The sequence below is a fragment of the Silurus meridionalis genome, chromosome 13 (assembly GCF_014805685.1).
Source record: "Silurus meridionalis isolate SWU-2019-XX chromosome 13, ASM1480568v1, whole genome shotgun sequence".
Classification (NCBI taxonomy): domain Eukaryota; kingdom Metazoa; phylum Chordata; class Actinopteri; order Siluriformes; family Siluridae; genus Silurus; species Silurus meridionalis.
In genome coordinates, this window is record NC_060896.1 from 8306952 (window position 1) to 8329260 (window position 22309).

General features: G+C 39.7%; 1 protein-coding gene across 3 annotated transcripts in view; it reads left to right on the plus strand.

Annotated features, from left to right (window-relative positions):
- The first annotated feature begins 496 nt into the window (after nucleotides 1–496).
- The window catches only part of grm3 (glutamate receptor, metabotropic 3), a 46773-nt gene continuing 24960 nt past the window's right edge, over nucleotides 497–22309 (plus strand). For 2 of the 3 annotated variants that reach the window (XM_046865113.1, XM_046865111.1), the window contains exons 1-3: nucleotides 497–623; nucleotides 11422–12021; nucleotides 15413–16286. In XM_046865113.1, the coding sequence (XP_046721069.1) occupies nucleotides 11566–12021; nucleotides 15413–16286 (1330 nt within the window). In that variant the 5' untranslated portion in view covers nucleotides 497–623; nucleotides 11422–11565. Of the gene's footprint in view, nucleotides 624–937; nucleotides 984–11421; nucleotides 12022–15412; nucleotides 16287–22309 lie in introns of those variants that run through there. The other variant, XM_046865112.1, reaches the window with a different exon arrangement.

A 22309-nucleotide genomic window follows, 5' to 3' on the forward strand; every position in this document is an offset into this window, starting at 1 on the left:
TCGGAGTACATACACTGGGCAGGTGGAATACTTTTTTTTTTTTGTCTCTCGTCCTCCCACACATCCACATACACTCATTCATCACTTCCTCTGCTGTCTCACTTAAAACGGTCTGATCCAGTTGTTGTGTTTGTGCTTATACCTGGAAGCATGTGTAACCTGGCAAAGGTGAGTCTGAGGGACTTCTTCTGTCTTCATCCGATTCTAAGCGCATCCGCACCACATCAGCTTTTGTTGCTAGGAGACAGAAGCATCCTGAGGCGAGGCCGCCTCCTCAATGCCAGACGCGTTTGCTTTTTTCCCTCTACAGCAACGTGTTCTCTCTCTCTCTCTCTCTCTCTCTCTCTCTCTCTCTCTCTCTCCTCTTTCCCCCTCTCTTCCTCTCTCTCCTGCTCCTCTCTCTCTCTCTCTCTTTCTCTCCTTTACTATCTGTCTCTCCTCTTTCCCCTCTCTTCCTCTCTCTCTCTCTCTCTCTCTCTCTCTCTCTCTCTCTCTCTCTCTCTCTCTCTCTCTCTCTTAGTGGCTACAGTGTGCTCCTGTGTGCGCTCCCACAGAACTGGAGTTTATCTTCTCAGTAAAGACGGGAAAATGCGGAATGTGATCATCTGGGATCTCTGCTTCAGGTACAACTGCGGCATTTTAAAGAGTTTATTTTTATATTTTTGTTGTTTTTGTTTATATATATAAAATAAAAAACACACGATGCTCTATAATAAACAGCATCCTGCGTAAAGATGCAGCAAATCTCGCACTTAGTGTAGACAGAATTATGATTATTATGATGATGATTATTATTAGAAAATATTCTCTAGATAATATGTATAATATACATTCCAGTGTCAGTCTGTGAGTGATGGTTTAAGTTGCAGAGGGAGTTTGTGAGAGCATGATAGGAGAGCAGAAGTGCAAACTTTCCTCTGATCGCCTTCAACTCAATTAGAGGATCGCTGATGTCGATGCTCCTGCGCACTTACGACAGTTCGGTAAGGTTGTAGGAAGTCTACCTCCAAGATATATATAGTTGCTACTTGGACTTTTCAGCCTAACTTTAAGTCAGTTAAGTCATCATATTAATGTTCTCTCTGTGTGAGAGCTCTGGGCCTGGGTAGCGCATCCAGACGCACAGGTGCGCGCAGGTTTGCTTCTCATTGCGCACTGTTTTTGTCAGATGTCAGATGCTTGTTCGTGTTGTATGTTGATGTCCCAAACAAAGATGTGTGTAGGCCTTTTCTACCTGATTTAGGTACATCCTAATATCATATTGACTCCGAGATCTGGTTATTGTAGTGCGCATATCTCCAACGCGGCACTTTCGGATCAACACCACCTTTTGGTGAACTTCTAGATAAAGAAAATACTGTAGCTTAAGATGTGTCACTTGGGATTTTTTCAGTGTGCATGAGAAACCCTGGAAATATCGAGCGAAGAGGGAATCGATCCAAACACCTCGGGTCAGGTTGGTCGGGAGCGTTGTGGAGAAACGCGATGTGTTACAGAGCTGAATGCTAATACTGCTGTTTACACAGCACTGCTGATACACCGCGAGGATCCGGACATGGAAAACACACACACACACACACACACACACACACACACACACACACACACGCAAACTAGAAATGAATTAACAGCGTTCAGTATAGAATACATAACATTTATGTATCTCCTCTTGTAGAGATGTAGATGTGCACGAGCTTGGTGTATCTCCGCTTGTAGAGATGTAAAGGTGCAGGAGCTTGGTTAACAGGAGGGAATGCCCTAGAGGTGCCTGCACACCTACACACTTCATTTCATGCCTTCTTGGTTTTATTGCTTGGATAGAAGAAGCCTTGCAGATATACAGTATAGGTAATGTATAGGATTTCAAATTTACCTTATGCTTTGAGGGGAGCTGTAATTTAAGCATTATTGTGAGAGTGTGTGTGTGTGTGTGTGTGTGTGATTATGAGCCAATAATTAAGTAATCAGATACAAAAAAGTAATTGCTGGAGATTTCTTGGAAAGTTAAATGTTTTACATGTACTTGAAGGCAAACTTGGAACATTGAATAGAGCCTACTCAGTTCAACCTCTCTGTGTTTAGCAGACAGTCAAAAATGCAACAAAAAGCAAAACTACTTAACATGTATAAGGAGCTGTGTAGAATGTACAGACGAATTAAATACACATTAAAAGGTGTCTTAGAAGAGTTTTAGGTTTCCCTTCAAGCCACCAGAACAACTTCAGTCCACCTTGGCATTGATACTATGATTCTGTAGAACTGCAATGGTGAGATAAAGATTGTTTTTCCAATATAATTGATCAATTGGTGTTTTGGAGATGGTGGTGGTGGAGAATGCTGTAGAACATGCCATTCCACAGGTATTTCATTGGGTTGAGATTCATGAGTTTTCATGAGTTCCTCCAACTCTTTTGGGAGTCCGTTTGTACCCTGTTTATAGTGGTAAAGTGATGTTGAGACAGAAATGTCTCATCATAGGTGATCAGTGTTTCAGTCCTCTCTAATGAGATGAGTTTACCCAAATCATGTCCAGTTAAATAAATGCTCCCCACACCATTACAGTAATAAGTTTTTTCCCTCGTGTGCTGGTACAGTACAGGTATGTTTGTCGTTTTTTCATTAGTCTTCAGACTCAAATGTGCATTTAATGTGTTTGGATGTATATGTAACTGAGAAGTGCACTCAAAAAGATCATGCTCTAAATGATGCAGTAAAAGGACCTTGTTGTAATAATTTTCTATTCAAAAGCACAGCATGCATTGTGCATATAAATAAGTCCCTCAAACCCATCAGTATCAAACACTGTTTACTTCACAGATACACTGATGCTTTCGGCAATTCAGATGAGCAGGAAAGACTTCAAAATATGAGATTGTGCCAGTGTAAACTAACACCATGACAAAAAAAAAACAAGGTGTAGAATGTAAGATATATGAATGCATGTGCAAGTCTCGATTGCTAATTTACATTCGTTCGTGAGAACCTGAGCAACGTTCTTCCTCCTACGTGCATGTTCTCAGTAGAGGTAACCCACCTTTGTCACTCTCTTAATGTTTGCCTCAGACGAAGCCTCAGGGTGTGGAACCGTGTTATCAATTCTGCCTTAATCACCTACTCAGACAAGAGCATCAGCTTGCTTGTACCGTTTTATAATTATGGAGAAAAAGCAGTGCCTTAGGCATGTTTCATATCAAGACCTTCAGTATTATATGGTGGCGTTTTATAATAATTCATCCAGATTGAACCATGTAGTCCTATATTATATAATACTTTTTTTTAGCTCTTTGTCATTTATTTATATATATATATATATATATATATATATATATATATATATATATATATATATATATATATATATTATATAACATATATATAAATATATATGACATGGCAGAGAGAAATTATGAGGCTGAGAGTATCATTTTAATGTAGATTTAATGATGAATGCCTTCTGAAAATGGTTCTGTAAATTAAGCTCTTAAATTTCCACCCAAACAGGCGGCAATGCTGCATAAGTCTTGCGTCAAATCAACAAAGCGCTGTGGTGGTATGCGTCTATCTGTGGGTGTGCACAAGCAGAAGTGTGAAGAGATTTCAGCAGCCTGTCAGTCCCATTTGCTGCCAAGCAAATCTGAGCAAAAAGAAGAGCAGCTTTGTAGTTGTGGAGTTTTTTTGGTCTGTTGAGGGGGGGTGGGTGTATGGGGTGGGGTGGGGTGCGATGTTGGTTGTGGTGTTGTGTGTTGCTGGTGCATAGCAGAGCTTCACATTTCCCATCCTGCATGGCTCGCACGTAGATTTTCTTTAAAGCACGACTAAGCTTTTTACACGCTTAATACATGTTTCACATGTGCAAGTACGTTTCAGCTTAGTGCCGGGCTTGTGTTGGAAGTTTCAACCTGAAATTGAAATTTTTTTAAAGATATATTCTGCCAAGCCTGTTGCTGCGATAACTGTGTTAGCTGGAAAAAAAAAGCGGTGCAACAAGAGCTGCCTTATCCATTATATCTAGATTGAAGAGTTTGCTTTCGGGTGATGATTTGAAGATGTGATGGTTTTGCGAGGGAGTATCACACATATTTTGGAAAAAGCAGATAATTCCGCTTCCACTTAGACACACTTATGCATAATGATGGTGATTATTGGAGATGGCCACAGCATGGAGAACAAGATTGCATTTCCTGCGCATGCGATGGAGGAAGTGGGGGACATTTAATTTACTATCTAACAAACAATCTGTAATGTGTCATGCCTGTCAGGTACTGCAATGGGACGTAATTACATTCATTCAATTATTAACTTTTAAAGTTTACAAACAGCATTCCATATATCAATTCAAGAAACATTTCTCAGTAGGGTAGTCCTTATACTCATACACTGCACTTAGTAGGTTTGTGCACATTGCAGTACACCTAACCTGCTTATATCCCTCACTGTCAAGTTAAACATGTTCCTGAAGTACCAGCGACCACAGATCCTGTCCCTTTCTTCTTTTTGGATCTGCCTGATTCATCACGAAACCCTATCTCTTCAAATGAAGACCACTTTGTGCCGTTTTGGATAGTTCCATAGGAGCAGCCTGAGTATCCATGAAGTTTCTGAGCAACTTAAAACTATGAGGATGGATTTGGACTGTAATTAATATAAATAGTCTACTACAATGGGCTGCAGTTTGCATTAATAGTTCTGCACTTAAGTAACCATCACTGAACAGTGCACCGCAACAATGATAAAACTATAATGAACGGACATTCAGACAACTCAGATGAGGACGGGTTCCCTTTTGAGTCTGGTTCTCTTTCAAGGCTTCTTTCTCATACCATCTCAGGGAGTTTCTCTTTGTCACTGTCGCACCTGGCTCGCTCATTACATATAAACTAATAGACATTGGTATTAGTACATATATGTATTAACTTATCAATTTAAATTTTATAACCTCTTTATTTCTGTAAAGCTGCTTCGGGGACAATGTCCATTGTTAAAAGTGCTATACAAATAAAACTAAATTGAACTGAACTGAACTGAATTGAACTGAACTGAACTGAACTGAACTGAACTGAATTTCATTTCATTTCATTTAATGTCAATCTAATTGCTTAGCATAAACCTCATTACACCACAGTATTGTTAAGTGAGATCAAAGATGTTATTATGGTTGCAGGACTCAAGTCTAGTCTTAAACTATTTCCTAACTTCCTAAAAAGATGGAAGTGGTAAATACGATTTGGGTTTTTGAATCAGAAGTTTGTGAGTTCAAATCTCAGCACCACCAAGCTGTCACTGCTGGCCCCCTGAGCAAGGTCCTTAACCCTGCTAAGGGTATAAAAATGTGATAATTGTAGGTCACTCTGGAAACGGTCTCTGCCCAATGCTGTAAATGTCTTGTTCTCAGCCAAGAACTTGTAAAATGTTCTCTTTTGTTCAAGAGCAAAGAATGACAAGAATGATATTGCTCTGGTAGAAAATATTGCACTATAATTGGTGATGTGCAAAAACAGCGGCCTTCAAAGCGGTTTTATGGTTTAATCGTCAATCTTGACCCATGCTCACTAACATTTTCACCCAATCTTGACTGCTCAAAGCCTTTAAGACACTTCTTGACTTGATCTTAGCTACCCCTGGTCTTTGACTTGTCTTGGACTAGAAGCCCCAGCATGAATAGCCTAAAATTCACCATTGAATTACTCTGGCTGGAACCATACTGAAACCATAATAATAGTGGTGCATGTTCTACCTTGCTACGAAAGATGTAAAACTGTATTTTGAAATTACTTTGATGCTTATCATTAAGCTCCTGCTAACACAATTACCACTTTCTAACTATATAGTATTCAGTTATAGAAGAGAAATAATAGCACTAGACATTGTTTACCTGAGAATGGGTTAGATTTTGAGTTTGATTCTTCTCTAGAGTTCTTCCTAATGTTTTCTCAGGTTTTTTTTTACATTGTGGTCTCTGGCTTGCTCATTAGCGATACATTTATATAACTAAAACATATCATTTAATATATCGGTGAAGCTGCTTTTTGACATGCCCATTGTCAAAATCACTATGCACTATATTGAATTATAATTGAACTATATTGAACTATATTGAATTTACTAAACAATATAGATAATGTAGCATTTTAGTGATCAAAAGGAACTAATTTCTGTTGTGGACATGCTATAACATTAAACATAACTATAAGCTTATAAGTTAAAATGTGTTGTTTTTTATTAAATGAAAACTTGTAAGTGTTGAGAAAACCGCTGTGTCATAAATCACTTACATGCTGTGGCATAAATCACTTACACACACTTTTTCCTTTACCAGCATGTCCCATTATGCTTTACTCCTTACATAAGGCACAAATAATCTTCCATACCATGCATATTTTATTTCTGGCCACATTGTATATAGTACCTTTGATATACTGTAGTTATGGCAACACTGGAGCTCAAGATTTGTTCTTATATATTATAGACATGTATATTTTATAAGTCAATGTATTTTGTACTTTTACAATTTTACACTCAAGGACATAATTATTTTTTATATACTGTAACAGTGTATTAAATAGTTGCATTTTCATGTTCATCAGTGGCCTGTGCACTAGAAATAGTATATCAATGGGTAGTAGTAGTCTCTGTCCATTTCTCTCTCTCTCTCTCTCTCTCTCTCTCTCTCTCTCTCTCTCTGTCTCTGTCTCTCTCTGTGTCTCTCTCTCATTCACTCTAAAACCCATCTTAACTAAATACACCTGATTTATTTTAAATGTCATTTTGGATCAATGCTGAAACAGTTTAAAAAAATCAACAATTAAGCACAAGTTACACACAAATACACACCAGTATAAAAAGTCACCTCTTTTCCATTCTACATCTCTTCGGAACTTCACTTCCTCCCTTTTTCTTTCTCTATATTTGTCCTTTATATTTTACCACTCTACATTGGGGTCCTGTTTATGGATCAATAGCCTTAGTGCAGTATGGAGTGCTATGTTAATATTTTATAGTGTCCCTCCCCAATGGCTGTTACAAACAGAAGCACGCTCCCTTGACATTGACTTCATCCAACATCCACTGTGGTTAGAGTGTGTCAGTGTTGTGGTGGTTTTAAATATTTGCAGAACATAAAACAGTGGGATCAGTGGATTGTGTAGGCCAACTGGGCACAGCTGGACATGATATTACAGCGGAATTCTGTGTGTGTGTGTGTGTGTGTGTGTGTGTGTGTGTGTGTGTGTGTGTGTGTGTGTGTGTGTGTGTGTATACCTTTAAGAATAGGATTATCTGATAGTTTTTTACTTCTTCAGGGGGACATTTGACTAATTCCCATTAGGGTACAGACATGCACATGCACACGCACACATACACGCATGCACACAAACACACACAATGCTGTTGTAATATCATTTAATAATTTCAGTTGAGTGCATTTAATGGGAATGATTACATTTAAATATGTTGCTGAAGCACAATATTTTTTGCTTTGACTCAAGAACCAGTAAAAAAAAGTTTTATTAGGCGTATTCATAATCACTTTAATATTCATAATTCATAATCATCGTAATACTTGTGAAAATATATCTATAATTTTTTTAATATTGCTACTTGTTGACAACAAGGACGGTGAATCAGTGAGGTATAATAATGGCTTATCATCCATTTTTGCTTTCCTCAAGTCTAATGGGATTTTCTCTTTACAAATAAATGTAATATTCAAGGCAAAAACAGCGCAGCTAAAAGAACGTTGTTGCTGCGGTGAGAGGCAGTACTTGGGGATTTGGCGTCTGAGTTTGGAATTGATTTTGTGAGCTGACTGTTTGATTTAAGCATGGCGTTAAGGAACTGCCTGCAAGCAAAAATCCAATTATATTCAGAGCTTCTCTGTACCCAAAAAAAGCCCTGTACCCCCCTCTCCTCCTGACCCACCCCAATAAGCTAATTAACACGATTAACCAAGGGGAACTGCTAAACGTACGTGGCTCAGGGAGGGACTGAGGACATTTTTTTTATTGCTTGTTGGCAAAAGTTAACAAACTCCTTAAAACTTCAGATTGGAGAGATGTAAATGTAGGTGATTTGCATGCACCTGTGTTTCATACTGATGTATGTCAAGGATGCTAAACTGTACTGTATATCTTGAATCCAGCACTGTTGGTGATTTTCAGACTCATGTACACCCAAATAAACTCTTCGGTCCTTCACTAGACTTAGTGGAATATGTAATACAGTGGAATATGTGGAATACAGTGTGCTGTATACTGGGGCAAACCCAACTACTGATAGGCTTTTCTTGTGCATGCGAACACACTATAACTAGACTGAATAATGTCATTTGACTGACTTCAATTTTCTGTGGGCACAGACAGTGTGCTTTCTGCTTTGAAAATATCTTTTCCAGTGGAAACCAGTATGAATTAAGTACACTCCGTGCCTTTTTTACATTCAGGGCAGCTTCAGCAGCAACAAAAGAGCAGCAATTCCAACAGACTTCCGCAGTTTCATTGTGTTAAAATGACAGCAGTTAACTATTTAACCGTCCAAGTTTCTGTCAAAAATCAAAAGATTTCACCCCTAACATCTTTTGCTGATCGCATATGGGAATGGGGAAAGGAAAGGCAAAAGGACATGCACTGAAACGCACTGAACATTATCAGTGTGAGAATTTTTGTGGCAGCTTGGCTGCAGCCTAAAGTTTGTGGCTGGCAGAGCGAATCGGTACAAAGAGATAACAAGGCTAGCTGCTGTTAACGTGCATTCACCAGAGGCTTTTGCACCTCGTTTTGTGTAGGATAACGCACTGAAGATAGCATCACAGGGGATGACCGTTATCTGGCACCGGAGCTGTCTCCAGAGCGGTCCTCGAGGCTTTGTGAGCCTGCCAGAGTGCTGCAAAACCCAACTGGCTTTTCGCACAGGCTCGTAAATGTCTCCTCCACAAGGGAATGTGGAAGAAGAAATCAGATTAGAGAAGCTTCTCTAAGCTCCGAAGATCAAAACACAGGCTTAGATATCATCACCAGGAGTGGAAAAGCAAGCACAGATTTGAGCCATCAGTTAGTATAGTTAGTAAAGTATCGTTATAGATAGCATTGAGTCACCACAATTAGGAAGAAATTAATAAAACTTTGAATGGAAACAATTGAGCAATTATTTAAGTATAATTCAGTGGGAAAATGGATATTAAAACATAAAAACAGTATATTATAAATATACCTTTTTTTTTACCATAAATAATATCATACTATATAAAATATGAAAATATTATATTAAAATGTGAAGTGATTTGCATAAACAAACAAAATAAATAAATTATATACAACACAGGTATGAAAAATTCATACCTTTATCCGTTTATCTCTTTATCCGTTGTTTTGTGCTGTTCTTTTGTGATTGTGTTGCGTTGTGTTTTGTTCTGTGTTATGTGTGTAATGCTGCCTTCTTTAATATGGCCAGGGGATTGATTTGGCAGGGGTTAAGTTGATTTATGTGGCAGTCAGCTTTAATTTTTTTCATGACTGCCAATAATGTGTGAGCAGGACAGATCAATTTTTCTTATTACTTATTATTATGAAAATTAATACAAGTTTTAAAACAAGGTTTTTTTAATGAAGCCCTTAAGGTTTAATTAAAATTACAACATTTAGGTGGCCAGACCTCAAAGTTGGTGTGAAATGGTTTTCTGACTGTTGACATTTACGTTTGACACAAGAGGTCGGAGTGCAATGTAGAAATGTTTGCCTTATTAATTGTCAATAACAAATATGAGCCAAGTGGCAAACTAGCTAGTGAAATAACTGAAATAGAGAAATGGGAGAAGTTTTAATGAGAGTGTTTTCCAACTGCTGCTAACAAGCTAACACCTGCTACTGTAGAGCAAGATACATTTGTAGATACACTATAAGATTAAATAAAAAATATCTCCAATTTTTGTTTTTTGCCAGGAAATACTATGGTGTTAATGTCTATAGCACTAACTGAGAGGGACAAAAAAACCCTGAAACACATTCTCATGTCACAGGCACTTAGAATTCTCTAGTTTTTTTGCTTATGTTAGCATTTTAGCATCCTGTGTATCTGAAGAATTTTCATATAATTATATATGCTGAAACATAGCCTAGATAAAGGTGATACATTTTATTCATTCATTTGCAATAAAAGCTTTATTCTGGTCAGGAATAACTGGAAAATTTATTTGTCAGGTGTTAATACACCCTGGACAACAGTCTGTAGCAGGAAAACCATTCACACACTCACACAATCATTCACACCCAGGGAAAATTTTGAACTAATTTAGCTACAACTGAAATTAAATCATATCTTCAGATATTCTTATATATATTAATATTTGCTTTATAAATGTGAAACTATATTACATAATAATAATAATAATTATTATTATTACTATTTTTGTTGTTGTTACTATTATTATTATTGTTGTTGTTGTTACTGTTATTATTATTATTATTATATCACCATCTATGTTACGTAAAATGTTATTAGGAAAGATTTTATTGAATTGAAGTTCTTGTTGTTCGAAACTGTTCAATGCAATGTGTGTATTAATAATTACATAATATACATATTAATGGATTCATTTTCTTCTATATTTTTTTCATTTAAAGTTGCAACAGAAGATTTTAGAATTTGTGTTGAGACCATGTATTTCCATGGTCTCTATTAAATATAAGCAGATTCATGTTATATGTCATATATTAACCATGTAAATGCTTTGTACAAGTGACCACACATTGTTAAACCAAAGAGGGGCCAAACCAAATACAAAGAAACTGAAATTCACCTTAATATATCGATAATCTGATTTTTACTCAATTTGTTGTCAGCATTATCATTTGAATAATTTAATTATAACAGGACTTTCAATTTCTCTGATGTTTTCAGACTTTTCAGATTTTTTTAAGTTTGAGCAGAAATCTTCATATACTTTTACAATCCACAAGACGAATAGAATAGATTTGGTGTGTGATGTTTTATTGGGTGAAGTTTTATTTTCCATTCTCTCCAGCAGTGATGGATTGTATTTACTTCAAAAAAATTCACTTTATCATTTTCATTCAGGATTCTTTATTGTAATGTTATATCCTTGTCATCTCTCAGATGCTCTGTGCTTACTGATTTATATGTTTACATGTAACTTATTTTTAGTGTATCTGTTTTGACATGTCTATTCAGTAACAAGGGTATGATCTTGGATAGTATGTGTGTGTGCATATGTGTGTGTTTAAGCATTCATCCAAGCACAGACTTAACAACAAAATGTTTACCTTTCATCTCTCTCTGCAAATGCATGCCTATTTTTAATCTCTCTCCCTCTCTCTCTCTCTCTCTCTCTCTCTCTCTCTCTCTCTCTCTCTCTCTCTCTCTCTCTCTCTCTTTCTCCCTCTATCTCTCTCTCTCTCTATCTGGCTCCAGGTCCTAAGCTGACTCCTCATTAGAGTTCTTCATGTGTGATCATACACCATTCCCTGCGTCCAGTTCATGGCTCTCCCGTGCCTCTGACACTCCCTCATAAACCATTAAACTGCTCCTCTGCTCTCACGTTTTCTCTGTGTAATCATGTCATCTGCAGTTCGAGCCCTGTTGCTTGTGTTGCTCGGAGCAGGAGTCTTGCTGTCCAGTGGCGACTCTCCACGCAGAGAAATTAAAATAGACGGAGACCTAGTTCTTGGGGGCCTCTTTCCCATACATGAGAAGGGCGTGGGCATGGACGAGTGTGGACGCATCAATGAGGACCGGGGCATTCAACGTTTAGAGGCCATGCTCTTTGCCATCGACCAGATCAACCGTGATGTTAGTCTGCTGCCCGGCATCACACTGGGTGTCCACATCCTGGACACGTGCTCGAGGGACACGTACGCACTAGAGCAAGCACTCGAGTTCGTCAGAGCGTCACTGACCAAGGTGGACGACACCGAGTTTATCTGTCCTGATGGTTCATATGCGTTTCAGGAAGACAGCCCGTTGGCTATTACAGGAGTCATTGGAGGATCCTACAGCAGTGTCTCCATACAGGTTAGTACTGAGCCCTTGAACAAAGTCCCTAATTTAGAACTTTATACTCTTTGACTCCCCTTTCTTTGCAAGTAAGATATGGAAGCAAATACTCATTTGGTAAGTCAGGTGTATTCAACAGTAACGCTCTATATTAAGGACCATCTGCAGTTAAGATTTTTTATGCCCCATTAAATATCTAATTAAAGCAAAGATTCACTCTGTCATTTTGGCTCACAGTACAGGCTACCTGCATGTTCACCGATCTGCTTATGAGTCATCAGTGGAGCACTCTGCCCACTTTGGAGTGTAATCTGTCTCTCTGCATGGTGTTGCATTTAACGAATCAGTTTAGTGGCTTTGAAATGGGAAAGACTATTTAGATTAGCCATAACCAGATTACCATATCTGTGATATAAATGTCCTCTAGCCTAAATAAAAAACAGCTTCAGTTGGGGTAGAGGGGCATGGAAACATTTGTTGTGTCTACATTTTTACAAAAACAGAGAATCAGCAGCTTGATTATCCGTATTTAAACACTCTCCAGTACGTTTTGTGATTTTTTTGTGGCTTCTTTAATAAATATGTTTAACAAATGCTACCGATATAATGTAAGCTAGGTCAATAGATTTTCATATATATTTTTTTATTATTATAATAATAAAATATTGTAATATATAAATATAAAAATATATATATTTTTATTTTTTAGTTTAAAATTAATAATTTAAATAATAAACTCAAAACCTCTCTATTTATTTTGGAAAAATGCAAATCAGGACAATCAATTCAATATGAGAGCAGTGAATACAACTTTATGTATTTTATTGTGGGAGGAAGTAGGCGGGGCTTAAAGGATGTATTACTTTATATAGTTGCGTTCAAAACACCTACACATATTGTTCGCTTTATCAATACATATTGTTTACATATTGTTTGCATTCTTAAGTAGAGCATTACCACCATCTCCGGTAGTTAAACCGCCATGGTGCACACATCCGGCAATTAAAACCGTCCGTGTGGAAACATAGCAAAAGTTCAGTTTGGTGTCCTGATGATTTACTTAATTTTAAACATCATAATTACTTAAAAAACTTTATTAGAGGGACAGCGCATATAGGATGTTTTGTAGACAAGGTAAGGAAGGCGAGATTGAGATGGTTTGGACCTGTGCAGAGGAGGGACAGGGGGTATATCGGTAGGAGAATAATGAGGACGGAGCCAAGGAGGAGGTTTATGGATGTGGTGAAGGAAGACATGCAGGTAGTTGGTTTGAAAGAGGCAGATGTAGAGGACAGGGGGATATGGAGACGGATGATCTGCTGTGGCGACCCCTAATGGGAGAAGCCGAAAGAAGAAGAAGAATTACTTTAAAAACGTTACAAAAATATTTTGTCTTCATGCTCTATGTTGAGTCTGGTTTCACTAATAATAAACATCTATTTGCAAAAAGCATCCATATTTGTCCATGCCCATTTTGATTAGAGCAGTAAGTATTTGAATCGATTGACAGCTCTATATATATGAATATATATATTAGCTCCATGCGCCCATATTTAAATTATGTACTGTAATTTGTTCAATTATTAACAAATTACTGTATACTACCCCATACTGATCGCCATTCTTTAAAACTCCTTGGTAGGCTTGTCTATGATTTGAATTATTGGCAGCGGGTGCATGGACAAGCGCCGGTTTGCGAGTGGAGGGCAGAGCCGGATGCACTCTGTTTCAGTGTCCATCGATGGCGATAAAAAGGAGAAAAACAAGAGCTAAAAATGGGCTTTAAAAGAACAAAAACACAGAAAAAAATATGCGCTCTAACAGTAAGAAAACTGCTGTTGACTGCTGGAGAGAGTAAGGCATCTCACAAGGTAGGAAATGCTTACATCCTGGCAGCGTCCCAACGTATCATACCACAAATACTCTGCTAAGTCTCTCTTTTCATACCATGTATTGCAGGCACAGCTACATGGACATGAATTATTCTGTAGTGCTCTTTGTATGCAGAGGTAATAATCATATACTCTCACAGAATTACTACAGGTCACTGAATGATTTCACCAACCTTCTAAGAACTAAGCAAAATACAAGAGTGTAAAGACCTTGCCCCTGTACAGCACCAGCGTACCTGATCCATTATTTAAAAGGTAGCCTTTGGGGGGAAAATATACACACACCAGCCCTTATTCATTTCTCCCCATTTAAATACAGCACGCTTGCTCTAGTTCCTTCCCTCATGCAGACGTGCCTGGATTAGCACTGTAGCTATGCTATTGTGTGCTTTGTCTGTTGCTGCCTTCTTGCAGCACTGGATACTGAGCACAGTGCTGGGGGAATTTGCATAGTTTTACATAACCTCCTCCATCTGGGGCTTCACAAAAGCCAGTTTTCCCTATCGGTTCTAAAATCCATAATCTGTGTTTTTTGTCATCTCTCTCTCTCTCTCTCTCTCTCTCTCTCTCTCTCTCTCTCTCTCTCTTTATTTCTCTCTCTATCTCCCTCTACTCTCTTGCTCACGCTTTCTCCCTCCTCTTAAAGTTTTTTGTTCTTTCTTTCTGTGATCTCTTTAGATATAATGCTGTGTGTTTCTGGAGAAAGGCACTGAGGTCATGACCTCATTATGATCTCTGGTTTAAAAAAGCCTCATTGTTACTTAGTGGCTCCTTCTCCTCAGTAAGAGTTAGTCACCATTTATTTCCCACTGCTGTTGTTGTCTATCCTCTCTCTGCACTTACCTTCTGACAGACACTCATGAGATCCTGTAGAGCCTCCTACACACCATCTCTTAATGCCAAGCCACTCTTTTCCTTACCACTCCTAAGAGGTTTATGCGCTATAGAGGTACAGCAAGCAAAGTGATTACTTGAGTCTATTTACGCAAAAGTGCAGAAATCGTATCTGAGATTTTACATGCTCAGTTTTGCATTGCTATGCACTGTATCACAGTGAATTAGTACTTTTTGTATTACTGGAGTATGAGTTGCTTAATCTAGTTGTTCAGTTATTTATTGTTCATCGTGTTACTCTTCCATGGTACAAAAAGTCTGATTGTAATGAGATGACAAAAAATGCAGTGATAGTCTGGATTTCTGCAAGCTGACGGTGAAGTGCTCAATACGGGCTCAGTCTTGCAGCAGCATAAGGCAGTGGCAGCTCGTGTCAGTTGTGCCTCCGCACTCAGTGTGAGATCTGGTGTGTTCGAGCCAAGCTGAGTCTGACCACAGAGAAACCTTTTCTCTGCTTTCTGCCTCGCCCTGTGCACTCATATTGGCCTTATCTGATTTTATCAATTGCCTTCAAAAGAATGTGATGCACTTTTGAAAAATCATTCACAATGCTCTGATTTACTGACTTTAACAATGTTTTTGATGCAGTGCCAATATTTGTGTGTGCTTGTGTTTACTCCTAGGTTGCAAACTTGTTGCGCTTGTTCCAGATCCCTCAGATAAGCTACGCATCTACTAGTGCCAAGTTGAGTGACAAATCACGCTACGACTATTTTGCTCGCACTGTCCCTCCAGATTTCTACCAAGCGAAAGCCATGGCTGAGATTCTACGGGCCTTTAACTGGACATATGTCTCTACAGTGGCATCCGAGGGTGATTATGGAGAGACAGGAATCGAGGCCTTTGAGCAGGAGGCACGAATGCGTAACATATGCATTGCTACATCAGAAAAGGTGGGTCGCTCTAATGCAAAGCGTTCGTCCTATGAAGCAGTGGTGCGGCAGCTTCTTCAGAAGCCCAATGCCCGCGTGGTTGTGCTGTTCCTGCGCAGCGATGATGCCCGAGAGCTGTTGGGCGCCGCCACCCGCCTCAATGCTTCCTTCGTCTGGGTGGCCAGTGATGGCTGGGGGGCCCAGGAAAGCATCATCAAAGGGAACGAGTTCACAGCAGATGGTGCAATCACGTTAGAACTTGCAGCACATCCTATACCTGAGTTCAATCGCTACTTCCAAAGCCTCAGTCCTCTGAACAATCACCGGAACCCGTGGTACAAAGACTTCTGGGAACAGAAGTTTCAATGCTCTTTGAGCACAACCTCACAGGCAGGGGCAGGAACTGCAAAACCTCCCTGTGACCCGAAGCTGGCAGTGGATGATTCGAACTTTGAGCCTGAGTCGAAGATCATGTTTGTGGTGAACGCAGTGTACGTTATGGCACACGCACTACACCGGATGCAGAGGACACTGTGCGCTAACACCACACGCCTGTGCGATGCCATGCGCACTCTTGACGGCAAGAGGCTCTACCGGGACTTCCTGCTCCATGTCAACTTTAAAGGTAATCAAGCTGTGGGTTTCTTTCACCCTCAGCAATTCTCATATTCAAACATGATTTTTTTTACTCATACATGTTCCTGGAACAACATTCTTATTAACCAGACATTGTCATCTGATGTCATCAGCCGTGCAGCTTGGTTTCACCAAATACCAGCTGCCAAAATACCGACCCAGCTGGTAATAACAACATGCTTGCCTGCTGGAAAGTGCTAGGCTAGTTAATGGGAATAGTTTCTGAATTACTGTTGCTTATGCAACACTGTAGAAATGCTATTCTAGTCAAAAGTAACAACCAGCAGGATAAGTTGAAAATCTTAAACATTTACTGATCAGTGTAGACAAGTCGAGCAGTTTAAAAAACTGAGTTTTAGCTAGTAGCTAGTCAGAGCAGCAAAATTTTTCTTCAGAAAGTGCAACATAGGATGTGATATTTTGTGATGTCTTTAAGTCTATAAATGTAATTAGTTATTATAGTTTATTAAAAAATATACATATATATATATATATATATATATATATATATATATATATATATATATATATATATATATATATACGAGATTACTCTGAACACATCTGAACTATGCAAGGTCACGCCAACTAGAGCATCTCTGATACCCACAATGCTTGCCTGCCAGGCATACTTCTTCCCCACACTGTTTGCGGTATTGTCTAATCTACTTTTTCTTCGATTTTATTTAATTTTTTCTTCAGAGATGACTGTCGTATCTCTGAAATGCCGAGTGGTCGTATGTCTGGGTCTGACTGTATATGTTTATTTACCGATTCGGCCTAATATTATGACATTTTAACATTATGACAGGTGAAGTAAATAACACTGATTATCTCTTCATCATGGCACCTGTTAGTGGGTGGGATATATTAGGCAGCAAGTGAACATTTTGTCCTCCAAAGGCCTAAAAGACCAAATTGTGATGACTAGACAACTCAGAGCATCTTCAAAACTGCAGCTCTTGTGGGATGGCGCCAAGGTTCGTTGATGCACGTAAGGGAGCGAAGTCTGACTCATGTGGTCCGATACAACAGACGAGCACCTGTAGCTCACATTGCTGAAAAAGTTAATGTTGTTGAAGCTCGACGGGTCAGAACTGTTTTGGCAGCAAAATGGTAAACCAACACAAAATTATGCAGGTGATCATAATGTTATGCCTGATTTGTGCCCATATTTGCGTAATTTATCACGATACCAAACAGAACTTTTTCTGTGTTTCCACATGGACAGTTGTAATTGGCGGATATTTGTTTCATGGCGGATTTTGGTGCTCGATTTGAGTCTTGGCGCATTTGTAAAACAAAAGTTAAATAATTAAATATTATTATCTCCTTAAAATTACCAATTAACTTTTTGTAGCTAGATAATCGCTAGATAAAAGTTAATATCAATAATATAATATCAATAATAATATCAATAATAAAAATGGTTTCACAATACAGATGGAACAGTTACACGTTTTCTATCTATTGTTTTTTTTAGGAGATAAAATGTACAGCTCTGCAATAAGCATTCATGTCTAGAAGCCAAACAGAGCGCCTGGAGGGAAGTTTCATCTGTCTTGCGAGAAACAGAAAGAATTAGATGGCAGTGATTGATTAAAAGAAATACATTTCCAAGAACACCAAACTGTCTTCATGAGGAAAAAGCCATTTTCATTTTTGTGTCATATTTAAAACTACATACTGTCTTTGCCTTACTGTTTGCAGTAGTATGTAATGGGATGTGTGTCGTCCTACAGAATCATGCTGCGTTTTTCGTGTCACTCTGTGGTTAATGTGTGTGGAGGTGCACAGTGGAGGTGTAATTAGAGCCAGTGTGAGAAGTGTTTGCTGCGCTGGCAGACCTGTGGCTGTGACCGCGACATGAGCTGAGAAGCTGCACTCGCTGCTGCTGAGAGGATTGTGTTTGACTGACAGGTAGAGAGCAAAGGGAGCAGGTAAAAATAAACCATGTAAAAGTGCTCAGGCTGGCGTGGCAATATTAGATGAGCTTATGCCACACTTATGCTGTGTCTGTACACAAACACACATGAAAACAGAGTTTGAAAAAAGAAGGGGGGTGTGTATCTTACAGGATTTCTAGCTACCTTAAGGCAATCGAAAGACAGATGTTAAAAATGTAAGGGGAAATAAAATTTTTCGATATAAGAAGAGAAAAAGTATATAGGTTGTGCATATGCAATAAGAGTAAGATCTGCATCCGTTTGCGTTTCAGTATGAGAGAGCTAGACGGAAGCTGTGAGACTTCGAGAGATAAAACGATGTGAGTGGGTTGGGTTGTGTCAGCAGCAAAGGATTCTCTTTGAAATTCACCATCTTCAATTTTCAAGCACAAAATCAAAGACATATGGGGTTTGCAGTCTGGGCCAATCGGATGGAAGGAGCGAGCAATGCAGGGGAGAAGAAAAATGACAGGAGCTTATAGGAAACTGAACGAACTGATGGTGTACATAAGGCAGAGAAATAAAGAGAAAGGAAGGAAGAAACTTTATGCAAACATCAAACAAACAGGAGATGTAGTATGGAGAAGAGAAAGAACGAAAAAGGAGGAAAGACAGAAGCTGAGGAAGGGTGAGGTCCGTGTAAGCGTCCAGTAAAATTCCAGTTTTCTGAGATATACTCCAGCTTCTCTACTGCAAACAGGAAAGGGCTCAGGGCCGATCCTTGATGCAGTCCAACCTTCACTCTAAACCAGTCTGTCGTACCTACTGCACACTTCACTGCCGTCACACTGTCCTCATACATGTCCTGCACCACCCTTACATACTTCTCCGACACACCTGACTTCCTCATACAGTACCACAACTCCTCTCTTGGCACCCTGTCGTCGCCTTCTCTAAATCCACAAATACACAATGCAATTCCTTCTGTCCTTCTCTATACTTCTCCATCAACATTCTCAAAGCAAATATGGCATCTGTGGTGCTCTTCCTCGGCATGAAACCATACTGTTGCTCACAGATGGTCACCTCTTCTCTCAGCCTGGCTTCCACTACTCTTTCCCATAACTTCATGGTGTGACTGATCAACTTAATACCCCTGTAGTTACTGCAGGTCTGCACATCTCCTTTATGCTTAAAGATCGGTACCAGCACACTCTTTCTCCATTCCTCAGGCATCTTCTCACCTTCCAAAATCCTGTTAAACAATCTGGTCAAAAACCCCACTGCCATCTCTCCTAAACATCTCACGCTTCCACGGTATGTCATCTGGTCCAACCGACTTTCCACTCTTCATCCTCTTAATCGCTGCTCTCACTTCCTCCTTACTAATCTTATCTACATCCTGCTTCACCATCTCCACATCATCCAACCTTCTCTCTCTCTGATTTTCCTCATTCATCAGCTGCTCAAAATACTCCCTCCACCTTCTCAACACACTCTCCTCACTAGTCAACACATTTCCCTCTCCATCCTTTACTGCTCTAACTTGCAGTACATCCTTTCCAGCTCGGTCCCTCTGCCTGGCCAATCGGTACAAATCCTTTTCTCCTTCCTTAGTGTCCAACCTCTCATACAGCTCCTCATATGCCTTTTCCTTGGCTTTCGCCACATCCCTCTTAACCTGCTGCCGCATCTCCTTGTACTCCTGCCTACTTTTCTCATCACTCTGTCTATCCCACTTCTGTTTTGCCAACCTCTTTCTCCTTATGCTCTCCTGCACTTCCTCATTCCACCACCACGTCTCCTTGTCTTCCTTTCTATTTCCAGATGTCACACCAAGTACTTTTCTAGCTGCCTCCCTCATCACTCCTGCAGTAGTTGCCCAATCATCCAACACCTCCTTAACACCACTGAGCCTCTCTCTGACCTCTTCCCTGAACCTCACACTACACTCTTCCTCCTTCAGTTTCCACCATCTTATTCTTCTTTCAGTCCTCACTCTCCTCCTCTTCATCCTCGCCTCCAAAACCATCCTACAGACCACCATCCTATGCTGTCTAGCTACACTGTCCCCTGCCAACACCTTACAGTCGCCAATCTCCTTCAGGTTGCATCTCCTGCATAGCACATAGTCCACCTGTGTGCACCTTCCTCCACTCTTATCGTCACCCTATGATCCTCCTTCTTTTTAAAATAAGTGTTCACCACTGCCATTTCCATCCTTTTAGCAAAATCTACCACCATCTGCCCTTCCACATTCCTCTCCTTAAAACCATACCTACCCATCACCTCCTCATCACCTCTGTTCCCTTCACCCACATGCCCATTAAAGTCCGCCCCAATCACTAACCGTTCTTTCCTAGGTACACCATCTACCACTTCATCTAATTCACTCCAGAATCTTTCCTTCTCCTCCATCTCACAGCCAACTTGTGGAGCATAGGCACTGATGACATTTATCATCATCCTTCAACTTCCACCTTCACGATCATCACCCTATCAGAAACTCTCTTCACCTCCACTACACTCTTACTGTACTCTTCCTTCAGAATCACCCCTACACCATTTCTCTTTCCATCCACACCATGATAAAACAGTTTAAACCCACCTCCAATGTTCCTGGCCTTACTCCCTTTCCACTTGGTCTCCTGAACACACAACATATCTACCTTTCTCCTCTCCATCATATCAGCTACCTCTCTCCCTTTACCCGTCATAGTACCAACATTTAAAGTACCAACCCGAACCTCCACTCTCCTACACTGCTCCTTTCCTGCCGTCTCTGTAGGCGTCTTCCTCCTCTCCTTCTCCTCCTTGACCAACAGTAGCCCAATTTCCACGGTACCCTGTCGGCTACTTGATACCTGTGGCGGTCGTTGTTAACCCGGGCCTCGACCGATCCGGTATGAAATTCTCATTTGTGATCCGCATATTTGATTTGGCACGTGTTTTACGCTGGATGCCCTTCCTAACGCAACCCTCCCCATTTACCCGGGCTTGGGACCGGCACTAAGAATGCACTGGCTTGTGCCTCCCTAATGGCTGGGTTCGGCCTAATATTATGACATTTTAACATTATGACAGGTGAAGTAAATAACACTGATTATCTCTTCATCATGGCACCTGTTAGTGGGTGGGATATATTAGGCAGCAAGTGAACATTTTGTCCTCCAAAGGCCTAAAAGACCAAATTGTGATGACTAGACAACTCAGAGCATCTTCAAAACTGCAGCTCTTGTGGGATGGCGCCAAGGTTCGTTGATGCACGTAAGGGAGCGAAGTCTGACTCATGTGGTCCGATACAACAGACGAGCACCTGTAGCTCACATTGCTGAAAAAGTTAATGTTGTTGAAGCTCGACGGGTCAGAACTGTTTTGGCAGCAAAATGGTAAACCAACACAAAATTATGCAGGTGATCATAATGTTATGCCTGATTTGTGCCCATATTTGCGTAATTTATCACGATACCAAACAGAACTTTTTCTGTGTTTCCACATGGACAGTTGTAATTGGCGGATATTTGTTTCATGGCGGATTTTGGTGCTCGATTTGAGTCTTGGCGCATTTGTAAAACAAAAGTTAAATAATTAAATATTATTATCTCCTTAAAATTACCAATTAACTTTTTGTAGCTAGATAATCGCTAGATAAAAGTTAATATCAATAATATAATATCAATAATAATATCAATAATAAAAATGGTTTCACAATACAGATGGAACAGTTACACGTTTTCTATCTATTGTTTTTTTTAGGAGATAAAATGTACAGCTCTGCAATAAGCATTCATGTCTAGAAGCCAAACAGAGCGCCTGGAGGGAAGTTTCATCTGTCTTGCGAGAAACAGAAAGAATTAGATGGCAGTGATTGATTAAAAGAAATACATTTCCAAGAACACCAAACTGTCTTCATGAGGAAAAAGCCATTTTCATTTTTGTGTCATATTTAAAACTACATACTGTCTTTGCCTTACTGTTTGCAGTAGTATGTAATGGGATGTGTGTCGTCCTACAGAATCATGCTGCGTTTTTCGTGTCACTCTGTGGTTAATGTGTGGAGGTGCACAGTGGAGGTGTAATTAGAGCCAGTGTGAGAAGTGTTTGCTGCGCTGGCAGACCTGTGGCT